At 43.4% G+C, this 13,886-nt stretch overlaps 1 protein-coding gene across 4 annotated transcripts in view; it reads right to left on the bottom strand.

The window, feature by feature from the left end:
• Positions 1–13,886, bottom strand: part of LYN (LYN proto-oncogene, Src family tyrosine kinase) — a 110,846-nt gene that overhangs the window by 10,717 nt on the left and 86,243 nt on the right. For all 4 annotated transcript variants that reach the window (XM_025870606.2, XM_025870608.2, XM_025870607.2 and 1 more), the window contains exon 11: positions 748–901. In XM_025870606.2, coding sequence (XP_025726391.1) covers positions 748–901 — 154 coding nt within the window. The remainder of the gene's footprint in view (positions 1–747; positions 902–13,886) is intronic.

The raw sequence follows: 13,886 nt of genomic DNA, 5'->3' as shown, positions 1-13,886 counted from the left end.
TCTTTCTTTCTTTCTTTCTTTCTTTCTTTCTTTCTTTCTTTCTTTCTTTCTTTCAAGATTTTATTCACTTATTTGTCAGAGAGCAAGAGAGAGAACACAAGCAGGGGGAGGGGCAGAGGGAGAAGCAGACTCCCCACTGAGCAGAGGGCCTGATGCGGGGCTCGATCCCAGGACCCCGTTATTATGACCTGAGCTGAAAGCAGATGCCCAACTGACTGAGCCACCCAGGCACCCTCTTTGTGTGTTTTAATATGTGTAGAATATGGAAAGCGGTTAAATAAAGGAGTGCATTACATTTACTTCTCTGTGTGTGGTAATTTCCAAGTTTTAATTTGCAATGAAAAGACGAGAATACAGGATACAGAATTATTGTTGCAAATGTCTTCTCTACAGTTAGGAACAGTGTACTTCATTGTTTGGGTAAAAAGCTTGAACATACAATATAAACAAAGAATTCTGAACTTGCCAAGTCTCTTTTTGTTTTCTTTTGCTTAACTGAAACACAAATGACAACATCTGTAAACTTTATAAACAGTATGTGGAGTTAATCAGAAGAGTAATTTTTAAAAACAACTATTAGAACAAACCCACAAACAACAGCTATGGTACATTGTGAACATTTTACAAAATGAGTTCTTTTTTTTAAGGATGACTATTGTAATTGCTTTGTAAAAAAAAAAACAGACAAAAACAAAACTAAATAACAAAACATGTAAAAAGATCGTAAAGATGGTGAGGACAACATACCTTCCCTTGCTGTGTACTCATTATCTTCGATTACTCGAGCAAGGCCAAAATCTGCAATTTTGCACATGAGTGACTCAGAGACCAGAACGTTTGCTGCTCGTAGGTCTCGGTGAATGTAGTTCTTCCTCTCGATGTACGCCATTCCTTCTGCAATCTGAAACCAAAAAGAGGCTCTCATTTTCAATTTAGGGGAGGCTATCACAGAGGACCATCAAGGAAAACCAAAACACTTATGAGTTCCTGAAATCCTTTCATGGATATTATTCTGGCCATTCAAGTTTTAAACACAGTGAGTAAAATACAACTAGTATTTTGAGTCCTTTCTAAAATAGCTGCCCCCACTCCAAATCTCCAATATAGGGGTCACGTCTCAACGTGATTTTTAACATAGCTGCATGTCTTGACATTTTCTAATGTGTGGGGAATCTTTTTAAGACCCTACTAAATTCTTGCATGAAGATCCACAGACATCACGATCCCAGTGTTTCAGATGAGAAAACAGAGCTGGAGAAAGTGACATGCCAATATGAATAAATGCCTGGGGTATCAAAATAGGATGTCCTTGGTCAGCAGCCTTGCTGTCGGATTAATCAACAGCCTGCAGAACCGGTTCTCTGAGCGCCCCCCTCGCCCCCCCCCCAGTTCCAAGAGGAACAGAGAGATTCACCCTGACCACAAAGCACGACAGCAGGAAAGAATCCAAAGACCTAAACAGAACCATAAAGTAGGGGAGGTGAAACTACTTCATTGCTTGCTAGAAAACTGGGTTTTTAAGGGAATCAAAATGAGATGTTAAGGGAACATGTTACCAAATTATAAAGATAAGGATCAGGAAGGAACGAAGGAATCAAGGATGGATACACGGAAGGAACAAAGTATGTCGCTGGATCTGGTGGGCAGTGAGAAGGACAGGTCTAATTAGGATTCTGTCACATAGGAATGAAAGTATTCTTCTGGATTCTATCTTGAATTCCCGCAGTCTCAGGTCCGACGGAGGACCTGACTTTCCCCACTCCTGCACTCAGTTCAAGCCCCCCTTCAGCGAGGCCGGGCTGCTTTGCATGGAGCTCAGCTTACTGGCTGTGCTTCTCCTGGACCCTCCCCCGGACCACCTTGCCTCCCTCCCCTCGGCCAAACCCTACATTTACCTTCTGCCCAGAGGGCCTTCCCTGAACTCTTCTTGGATGGTTTCTCTTCACTCTCTGCCCACCCTCAATGGTCAGTTTGTACAAAAACCATCTGCACCTACTGATCAGAGCTCTGTCTTTATTTTCACCCTGTTTTGTGTGCCTATTGTTGTCATCCTGCCAGACAGGAGACACCTCCAGGGCAGAAGCCACACCTTGTACCTTGTCTGCCTTCCTGTGTATCTCTTGGAACCCTCAAGCTTGTCGCCAAGCCTCTTCTCAGGAAGTTCTTTAGGAAATGTGCTGGGTCTTCAGTACTACCAGAATACTATGTTGCCAGCACACTGCTGCAGGAATTGGGCAGATGGGATTTTCGCGGCCACAAAAGTCTGGTGGGTAATAATCAGCACACACAAGGGCAGGTCTCAGCGTCCCATCAGCCCAGCAGTTGGCATCTGACTGACACCGAGGAACACCGTTTTGAACAGAGAAAATCATACATCAGAAAGAACAACAGAGGTCTGATCTTTTGCTTTTGTAGAAGTGACAATTTAATAACGTACAGCTTTTCCAAGCAATAACAGAGTGCGTGGCCCTGGAGCAGTGCTGGTCAAGTGCAGAAGACCCGGGCTGCATGACCCCGAGCAGGTGTCGCTGGAGTCAGGTCCCTGCCCTCACTTCCGTGATGGTCTGGGCCACCGCATCCCTCCACAGGAATACTTTAATCCTCTGTGCAAGTCTGACCAGGTCATTCCCTGCTTAAAACTAGCTTCAAGACAAGGTCTGAACTTTTTTTTAAGATTTCATTTATTTATTTGTCAGAGAGAGAGAGAGAGAGAGAGCAAGTGCACAAGCAGGGGGAGCGGCAGGCAGAGGGAGAGGGAGAAGCAGGCTCCCCGCTGAGCAGGGAGCCCGATGCGGGGCTCGATCCCAGGACCCTGGGATCATGACCTGAGCAAAAAGCAGGGGCTTAACCCACTGAGCCACCTAGGTGTCCCAGTGTCCGAACTCCTTATCACTGCCGCTGTGTGACCCGGTGCCTGCTCAACCCTCCTGCTTCCTCCCCGTTCACCAGCTCCTGTCCTGTATCCCGGTTCCACAGCTGTCTCTGCTTGGAATGTTCACTCTTGGCCCTTGGGCCCAGCCAACTCATTCTAAAGGCCTTAGTGGAGATGTCACTTCCTCTAAGGAGCCTTACCAGACTCTCCTCGGCTAATGTGCGTGGTCTCAGGGCCCCAGCTCCTTCTCTGTTTACCTATGATTGCAGCAGGAATGTAAATCCCTCAGGGCAGGTGTAGGGTGTGTACATTCCTATCCTTGGGCCCTTAGGTCACATTCCAATAGCTATATACAAATGGGGACAAGAACCCCAAAGAGCTGAAGTCAGCCGCCATCTCAAGCTGAATATGCACTTGTACTTGGCCTTGGCCCTGAGAACCTCCGCTGTGCCCCCCTCTAGGGACACAGACTGACCCACACAGATGTGTGCTGGTGGCATGGACAGAGCCTCTAGGCCACGGCACAAACTACCCACGTCTCTCTTATTCTTGCTGGTGGATTTTAATGATCTAAATGTTATTGAAAAAAAATGTTATTGAAAAAAAAAAGCAGTAACTGTCACTCCTCTTTAGAACTTTGATGAAGCTGGAAGGAAATTTCTTTCCTAGTGTCACACCACAGGTTAGTGCAATGGTTTGGAAGTCAACTGAATTTCCCTTCTGTGCATTTAGGAGTTAAGTCTTAACCCTATGCTAGTATTTCTTAACACAGCCAGCTGTGTCCCTGGGGATCTTTACATACTACCACCACCTACACCTCACCCTCACCCAATTAAACCTGAATCTATGGGAGTGGGGCAGTCCAGGTGAAGAACCACTCTAGACCCTTGTGACACAAAGTGTGGCCCTCAGGGTCAGGAGCAGCCTTAACATCAAGTGGGAACTTGGCAGAAGTGTAGCATTTTGGACTCAGACCCAGATGTATTCATTCAAAATCTGAATTTTAACAAGATTTGTGGGTGATATGCATGCACATTAAGGTTTCAGAAGCACCACACTAGATTATACACTTTTAAACTTAAGCTATTTTAGGATTCAAAGTTCTACACAGGGGGCGCCTGGGTGGCTTGGTCAGTAAAGCGTCTGCCTTCGGCTCAGGTCAGGATCCCGGGGTCCTGGCGGTCCTTGGATGGAGTCCCGCATGGGGCTCCCTGCTCAGTTGGGAGCCTACTTCTCCCTCTCCCCTGCTTGTGCTCTCTCTCCCTCTCTCTTTTAAAATCTTTGAAAAAAAAATTTAAAAAAACTCAACGTTCTACATAGATTGGAAGGAACTCTTGGTCTCAACACATTACCTACAACCTTGCCAAGTGGATCGCTGTCCTCATAATGCTTGGGAAAGGAAGCTCCCGTACAGCTCAGCTTAAGCCACAGAAGGAGCAAGGTGTGCACCCAGCAGTAAGGAGCCTGGGCCAGCAGGAAGGAGGCTAATGTTCAGGGCCTGATGACAGAGGTGCTGGCAATGCCTTGGAAGACCTAGTCCATCAACAGCTCTGCATATGTGTCTTGAGCCTCTGTATTTCCTATCACTCAGGGAGAGAGACTCCTCCAGCCTCACAGCCTGGGGACAGGGGACCGTGGCCTCCGTCTCTCTATATCATGTTCTGGGGCTGGGCCATTATTCAGAGGACATGGGAATGATTTTATCCTTATGTTTTAAGTCTTAGGAAGAGATTGTCTTCATTCTGGACCACAGCGGCCTCACAACACCAGGTCTGGTGATATACAAACTCGAGAAGACCTCAATTTCTGTAAACTCCCTGCTGAGGCTAATGAAGGAATGAAACACGTCGCTCATGTTCACGTACTCATTCCTAACTCTATGAGAGAGTCTGGGTGTGAAGCTACTGGAAAGTTGATATAAAACGTGTCCCCATTACCTAAGATGAGACCAATCATGTAAGAAGACAATGTTAGGGATGTTTTCCTACTCTGGGTTTAAAGCTAGCTGATTTACGTTTAGGTGTGCTTTGCATTTCTCATGTTCTTCAGCTCACAGAGCATGGCAAATGTACATTTCTTAGTTCCTCTTTTTGTCCCTTCAGTGGAAATATATGATGATGACATTTCTCCCTTTGGTGTGTGTGTGTTTGTGTGTGTGTGTGTGTGTGTGTGTGTGTGTGTGTGTGTGGTGTTCTGCCATCCTGGGAGGGCCAAGAGGAATTATTAAGATAGTGACCCTGAGCCAGTAACCCACATGGGCTCTGGTGAAGTTCCAGGCATCTAGTACCTGGTGCAAGTTCTAGGCACAGGGGCCATATTAAAAATGCTGTCCCCAAGGTAAAGGGCAGTCTTATCTTGTCAGATACTCGAGGAGCAGACTTCTAGTCCCATGCAATGCAAGTTTTTCTGAAAGGCCTTTTGGATGCAGTGTGAGAAGAAAAGAAATTGCTCATCTGGTGTCTGCATGGGGGAAATGAACGGGCTAAAAACACACGTGCAACCAGGGAAAAAAGGTATTATCAAATGCTCTGACCCCAAATACGCTGGCCTGTCTCTTCTGCTGCTGGTGTGAAATAGAAAGTATCATCCCTCCCAACAGATGTACCCTCCGTGGCCTATAACAAGGTCGAAGGCACCGTCCTCCAGGGGGAGGTGAGCCAGGTGTCTTAGCTGGTGGGGGAGCTGGATCGGGGTGGATTTCAGACCCTCCTCAGCACCTCAGAGGGGCCTTACGGGCATACTCTACATGGTGGTGTCACCAGCGTGTGTCTATTTTCTGGTGTATTCATATCTACAGATGTGATTTTACACACACACAAATACACACAAGCCTATGGCCAGTTTTCAGAACACCAACATTCTGTAAAGCACTACAGCCTCTGCTCATTACTTTCGACTACGCACAAACACATACACACCCATACACGCCCGTGTGCATACTTATGATCACAAAGTGGGCACAGAACACTAAATCTAGAGTTCTGTTTACTTTGCAAATACATTTTTCCCCCCAGGGTACAAGGTCAGAAATCAGACCAGAGTTTTCAGAAGCATGTGAGCTGAGCTAACTCATTTAAATTCCTTCTCCAACATTAGCGTTCAAATAGAAAGTCCATGTTCCTCTTCCCAAAATGGGGAGTAAATATGGCGGGCAGCTCAGCAGACCCTCTTCACATACCCCTGCCTGGGCTGCTGTGAGGAAGGCAACAAGGCTCCCACTCTCCGAGTGATGCACAGCTTCCATCATCAAATACATTTACTGAGAAGCAAGTTGACAATGGCCAACTGGGGGTCTCAGGACAGTTCTGCTTGGGGCAGGAAATACCTAAGGACTCCAGCCGCTGGGGAAATGTCCAGTGGGCTTATTTTATGTGGAATACAACTCTAGAGGGGGAAAAAAAATCTCAATTATGTTTTTACATACCAAAGCAGAGCTCAAATAATCCTCCTTGTAAGTGACCTTCCTCGTTAGCAATGACCACAGAGGTCACTCATCTTTTCCTGTTTTTCTTAGAGGTCCAATCAGAAGCGTGTCCACCCAGCATCCCACATAGTACGTACGCCCCAGCTTCCAGCAGTTTCTCTCCCATTCAGATGCTCAGGCTCTGAGCCTTCAGTAGCCTGTCCCAAGCCTGTGCTCTTGGATGGCTTGCCTGGCACACACACTGGGCTGCTTTCCCCAGAGAATCTGAGTGACGCTTTGGACACATAACAAAATGTTTGTGTGGACTGCCTTGCTCTGGAAGTCTTGCTCTGGTGTTCTTGTATTCATCCTAATTACTATCACTTTTCTGAGAAATTGGCAAATAACAAGCTATCTTGCTTAGTGAGTTATTTTTTATTTTAATGAGAAGAAGCCCACATTTGAGTCAGATGACGGAGGGAATAAAGGAATGAAAGGAACCTAATTGAGGGACTCAATGTGATCTCTCAAGCAAAGCTAAAATCTGCCCCAGGAAATTCCAGCCTAAATGAGAATCTGGAACTGAAAATAAAACCTGTCTTAGAATTGGCTGGTTGGAAAACATTTATCATCTAGACAAGCAATGAGAGAAATTAAATAAGAAAAGTGCCAAAAGGCAGGAAAGAATAAAAATCTGGTTTTATTGCTTTACCTGTCCTAATAGGCATCGATAACTTTATTCTTTAGATGATGTATTTCCTTCCTACACTTGGGAAAAATAGAATTCAAATAATCGATCACTTTCAAAAGTCCTAGGAAGCGTGTGAAATAATGATAATGATAATATTAATAAGTTGGAATGGAACCAATGAAAAGCAATTGGGTAAAACCTACAGTCTATGTGAAGGATCCTTTGTAATAGGGATCCCCTAGGGTCAATCTGAGCTACAGAGCATTTAATGACCGCAGAAAAACAGAATGTAAGACAACAGGGAGCTTTCAAAAAGAAAGCTTAATTAAGAAGACATCTCCTCTGTGATGGACTCTGAAGAGCAAACTGAGGGTTCTAGTGGGGAGGGGGGTGGGGGGATGGGTTAGCCTGGTGATGGGTATTGAGGAGGGCACGTTCTGCGTGGAGCACTGGGTGTTATGAACAAACAATGAATCATGGAACACTGCACCAAAAACTAATGATGTAATATATGGTGATTAACATAACAATAAAAAAAGAACACATCTCCTCTGTACTCCAAATATGACAGCATTTGTTTTATAGCCCTTGATAGTTTTTATAGAAACATTTTTCTATTAATACTCATTGATCTTTCCATACTGGAGTCCTACACTCTTCAATCTGTAATTTGGTAGAGGAAGGGATGGAACAGAGAGCTTATTCCTTGCTGTGTTTTGGGGTGAAAATTTCTTAGAAATATTGTTTTAGTTTTATTTGGTTATTATGTTTTTCTTTATTTTTCTCTTTCAAGTGAAACTGCTAAGAAGTAGTGAAGTGTATTACTTTGATGATGGTGGTGATAATGATGATTATAGCTGCCATGCACTGGCTGCTTACTCTGCCCAGGCACCTGGCCAGGCATTTATCAACCTTAAAAGAAGCCTATGAGGCAGGCAATCTTCATAGTAAAGATAAGGAAGTTGAGTCTTGGGGCGCTTGGGTGGCTCAGTTGGTTAAGCGACTGCCTTCGGCTCGGGTCACGATCCTGGAGTCCCGGGATCGAGTCCCGCATCGGGCTCCCTGCTCAGCGAGGAGTCTGCTTCTCCCTCTGACCCTCCTCCCTCTCATGCTCTCTGTTTCTCATTCTCTCTCTCTCAAATAAATAAATAAAATCTTAAAAAAAATCATTAGGAAGCTGAGTCTTGGAGAAGGTAATTTTTTTCCTGGATAAACTTGGATTTGAATCCCTGTTTGGCTGGTCCCACCACCTGTGCTCTTAACCATTCATCCAGACTGGCTTCTTCCTTTACAAAGAGGTACAGATAGCAGAAGGCTCACAGAAAGTTACAAGGAGGGAAAAGAGAAATAAAAAAACAAGATAATTTATAAAGTGGCCAAGTTAAAGTTTGCAGTCTGTCAGACTACCTTCAAAGCTCAAAGATGAGGGCAGTTTGCTATATGCAAACTTTGGGCTGGTGAGGTTCTGGTGACTGGTCAACATTTAATCCATCCAACGGTATGCAAGAATGTCTCAGGGAGACACCCACAATGTCACTGAATATCATATTCAAATCAGTAAGTTTCCATGAAGGAGATTTACCTTCTTTAGCAAAAAAGGAAGATACATTTTTCAACAATTCCCATAGATGTTCTCTTATGAAAACTTGTTGGAGTACTTCACACCCATGAGGATGGCTATTACAAAGACAAACAAACAAGCAAAAAACAAACAAACAAAAAAGCAGAAAATAACAAGTGTTGGTGAGTATGTGGAAAAATTGGAATCCTCATGCTCTGCTGGTGGGAATATAAAATGGTACAGCCACTGTGGAAGACAGAATGGGTGTTCTTAAAAAAATTACCATACAAACATGGAATTACCCTGTGATCCATCAATTCCACTTCTGGGTATATCCCCCTAAAATTAAAAGCAAGTGTTTGTACAATATGTAACAGATATTTGTATACCTCTGTTCATAGTAGCATTTTTCACAAGAGCCAAGAGGTAGAAGAAACCTAAGTGTCCACTGATGAATGAATGGATAAACAAAATGTGATCTATACACACAATGGAATATTATTTAGCCTTAAAAAAAGGAATGAAATTCTGACACATGCATGGATGAAAATTGAGGACATTATGTTAAGTGAAATAAGTCAGTCACAAAAGGGCAAATACTGTACAATCCCACTCATATTATGTACTTTGAGCAGTCAAATTCATAGAGACAGAAAGGAGAAAGGTGGTTGTCAAAGGCCGGTGGGAGGGAGAATGGGGAGGTGTTTAGTGGGTCTAGAGTTTTATTTTTGCAAAATGAAAAAAGTTCTGGAGATGGACAGTGGTGATGATTGCACAACAACATGAATGTACTTATTGCTATTGAACTGTGCACCTAAAAATTATTAAAATGGTGAACTTCATGTTCTGCATATTTTACACACCCAAACACACACACGTAAAACTGTCCTGGAAGCCTCCCACTGTAGGAAAGCAGGGTGAGTGCCCAGCAGAGGCTCTTGCTGTAGGGAGAGTGGCCAGCAGAGGACTCATCACCCACCCACCTGTGCAATGCAGCTTCCCATCAAGGACAAGACGTGGCAGCTTGCCATGGCACACCAGATGGGAGCACCCATGCATGCCTGGGCAGGACCAGACCAAAGTGGGAAGCAGCCACAGCTCCTCCCACGTCCCTCCTTCCCCTTTGGCAGCTCCTCAATCCAGCCTAGCCAAACCTGGCCAAGATGTGCATACATAACTTGGGATCGGCAGGAAGCAGAGGAATTACCATTGATGGCTCAGGACAGAGTCGGACCTTTGTGAGGGTTCCGAAACTTTAGAATGACTGAGCTTGGGTTTATATAAAACGGGGGTGAGTTTCTTCTCGAAGCCTCAAACTTTCCACTCTGCAAAATGGTGATAATAATAGTAGCAACCTGGTAAAGCCCAGATGAGATTGACAGGGAGAATGGAAAAATGCTTGATGCTAGATTATCACTCTCATGACTATCACTGCTACTAATCTTAACCACAGAAAGACCCAAATCCAGATTTGGCTCATAATGTCAAATGGCAAACTGTAGAGCTGATCTTGGAGAGCCAAGGGGCAAGTGGCGGGAAGCTGCCGGCACCGTATGCAAGTGTAGCCCTGAGCACGCCAGCTGGCAGCCCCCCTGCCTGCCGGCCCCCTTTGGCTGAGAGGCTGCCACCAACCTTGGCAGAAGCTGACTTCCGGACTCCGCGTGACTAGCTAGCTCCCTTCTACCGACTGCCTGCGAAGGTAAAGGGATGATCTGCCAAAGAGTCCCCTGCCCTCCCCGTCGTGAAAGTGACTGGCCACTTCGGTAGAGTGGATAAATGGCACTCGGGGATTAGAGATCGCCTTTGCTTACTGTTCCCTCTGCTACCTCAATTTTGCTGCTACTACGACGATCTAAGTGAACTACTCCTTGATCTGTGGCTAATGAGCCATGCTCCTGCTTATCACTTTGAAAAGAGAAGGAAGCAAATGGTTCACGACTTCTCCCACTGAGGGAGGAAAAGAGAAAAAAATAATGGCTCTTACTTCTGAGCTTGAATACAGATTGCCTCCGAGGTGGAATGTGAACCAACCAAGATATTCCCCCAAAGCACCTCAAACTGAGAAACAATTCACTCTCCTCAAATGTCAAATTTTGCTCAGTGAAAACAAGCTGGGAATGTCAAAAGACTTACAAACATTCATGTTCTGATCTGGTTATCTGAATACTGGGGGCAGGGGAAGGGCAGGGGGGGGGCTTCTAAAGTAAGGAAATAAAATAAGTAAAGGTTTGTCCACAGAAATGTTTTGTATTGTTATTTGTATTAGTGAAGAATTGGAGATTCTTCTTATGTTAATCTATAAGGGAATGTTAAAGAAATCGTGATATAATCATAGGAGTAGAATATTGTACTGTAAAGATACATACATGTTTGTGAAGGATTTTTCATAAAATGAAAAACTATAATATTCAGTCCAATACATATGAAACAGCACATATGGTACAAACCTAATGTGTGATTAGAAATAATTAAAATGGATGGTGACGAGCTGATTGAAAAAATGAGCAAAAGTTTAAAGAAAGAGTTCCCAGAAAAATAAACTTCAAAGAATATAAAAAAAGGTGTTTGACTTCATCTATGTTAAATAAACATAAATTGCAATAATGAATGCTAAATTTGACTTATTGGATTGGATTAGAGAATGCTAATAATACCCAGTTTGGGCAAAGGGATGAAGCAAAAGGTACTCTCATTTTTTTGGAAAGACTTTCAGGAATAATTACCAAAATTTAAAATGTATACACACTTTTGGTAGATCGACAACCTACAATTTATCATTCAAACACACTTGTGCAAGTATACAAAAATGTAGCAAAGGCTCTTCACCATATACTGTTTCTTACAGTAAAAACAAAACAAACAGAAAAACCCAGAAAATAACATAAATGTCCATCAATAAGGCAATGGTTACATAAATCACAGGACATCTATACAGAAGCAGTGATAAGTGCTTTAAAAGAATGAGGGGGATCGTTCTACACTGATACAAAAAAAAAAAACAAAAAAAACATAGCCCAGATATGTTAAGCTATAGAATTGTAGCATGATACATATCGTGCATTTCCATGGGGGCTGGGGAAGAATGGCCATAATCTATGCTGGTACCTGGAAAGATGCATTAGAGTTGCTAAAATTGGGACCAAGGAATGGGGGTTTTTAGTTTCTAAGCTATAGTATAGTTAGACCTTTCTTTTTTAACCCATTATTGATATAATGCTTAAAAAGTCATTAAACAAATAAAATAAAACTGAAATATAGCATAAGAACAAACAAAAATGCTTATAAGAGAATAATAGGATCTGAATACTATTTTTTCATTTTTTTCAATAATTCTATCGTAAGTATGCATTGACCTTTTTTTTTAAGATTTTATTTATTTGAGAGAAAGGGAAAGCAAGAGAGATCACAGAGGGAGAGGGAGAAGCAGACTCGCCGCTGAGCAGATTGCTCAATGTGGAACTCGATCCCAGGACCCTGAGATCATGACCTGAGCCGAAGGCAGACGCTTAACGGACTGAGCCACCCAGGTGCCCTTACATTGACTTCTAATGAGGAAAAAAAAAAACCTCTATGTAAGAAAAAAAAAGAAATCTGATACGGATCACAGTTTCCCAGAATATCCCAGAGCATAAATATGTGTTTTGTGCTCTAGGAACCTTGAAAGACCTTCAGGATTATTCACTAAGTACGTATTCACATTTATATGATCATATCATACATGTAGATGCCACAAGTTCACATAAAGCAGCTAGGGGTGTAACTGAGTGTCTAGTGACTTGTGGCTTCACAGGATGCCACACCTGGAGGACACTCTTAGCATGTTAAAACACTGAAGATCACTGTCGTTCTGAGGCAGGGTCTTCCATTAGCCTGAGGACCATTTTCCATTTATTTGCACCCTGTCCAGCCTGCCCGCCAGGAGGCTAGTCCTGTTCTGGGTGCCGTGGGCAACTAAACATAGTCCCTACTTTGCAAAGTTTACTTCCCAGAGAGGCCAACAGACATACCCTAAGTCAGACAGCCAAGAACCAAAGAAAATATATAGGCACGGGTGCCTTATTTCAACTCCAACAAAATACTTTAAAGAACTTGCGTTTTGTTGGGTGAAAAGAACCCCTGGGCAAAGCCTGAGTTCTAGCTCTGAAATTCACCCCTGACTTATTTTTCCTGTGACCCATTTAATGAAGCCTACACCATGAGATCTGATAAATTCCAAATATACCTGAGACAGCTTTGCTATAATCTTTATTCATATTTCAACCCTCTTGAAATAAGTTTCCAAGATAACATGTGTTTATGAATGGAGCCCATGAAGGTTGCCTCTCATGCCATCTTCCCTTTCCTCAGGGTCTGGGAGCAGGAGGGGGAGCTGAAATGGCTGAACCCAAGGAAAAAGCACTGTCAAGTATTTTGTTCACCAGGCAGAATTCCTCTGTGCCTAATGACTGGAGGAAACAGTTACTGGTCTTCACGATCTCAAAGGAGGATGAGAAATACAATCCTCCCTAATGGCTATGGGAAAAGAAGCAGTAGACTCAACCCTTGAACAACACAGGTTCATACTATGCGGCGTTATTTGTGGATTTTTGTGGATAAATACAGTACAGTACTATAAATGCATCCTCCGTATGATTTTCTTTTTCTCCTCTTTTTAAAAAAGATTTATTTATTTATTTGAGAGAAAGCGAGCACACAGAGGGAGAGGCAGAGGGAGAAGCAGACTCCCTGCTGAGCAGGGAGCCCGATGAGGGACTCAATCCCAGGACCCTGGAATCATGACCTGAGCAGAAGGCAGATGCTTAACCGACTGAGCCACCCAGGCACCCCTTCCTTATGATTTTTTTTTTTTTACTTTCCTTATGATTTTCTTAATAACATTTTTTTCTCTTTAGCTTACTTTATCATAATACAGTATGTAATACGTGTAACATACAAAATCTGTGTTAATCGACTTCATGTTATCAGTAAGACTTTGATCCAGTAGTTATGTCCGGGGGGAGTCAAAAGTTATACACAGATTTTCAGCTGCTTAGGGGGGGTCAGTGCCCCTAAAACCTGTGCTGTCCAAGGGTCAACTGTACTTTTCAAGATGTATGACCTAGAAAAACGGTCACTCACTTAGTTCAGCAAATTCTTAAGGACAGTGCTTTCCAGACTCATCCAAGCCCCCAAGACAACCTGCAGCTTGTCCTGGGCCCTGCTTCTTAATTATTGATACCAAAGAGAAGGACCCAGAAACCTACAGAGTTTAAACAAGGGCCCAAGGGGAGTCTTATGATAAGGCAAGTCCATGAAACCCTGTGATACAGACTTCCACACAAATAAAAGAATAAAACATTTGTGAGAAGATGGAACTTCT

This window comes from Callorhinus ursinus, unplaced genomic scaffold (genome assembly GCF_003265705.2).
Source record: "Callorhinus ursinus isolate GAN/ISIS: 27379988/994484 unplaced genomic scaffold, GSC_fseal_2.0 scaffold5, whole genome shotgun sequence".
Lineage (NCBI taxonomy): Eukaryota > Metazoa > Chordata > Mammalia > Carnivora > Otariidae > Callorhinus > Callorhinus ursinus.
This window is presented reverse-complemented; position numbering and strand designations above follow the sequence as displayed.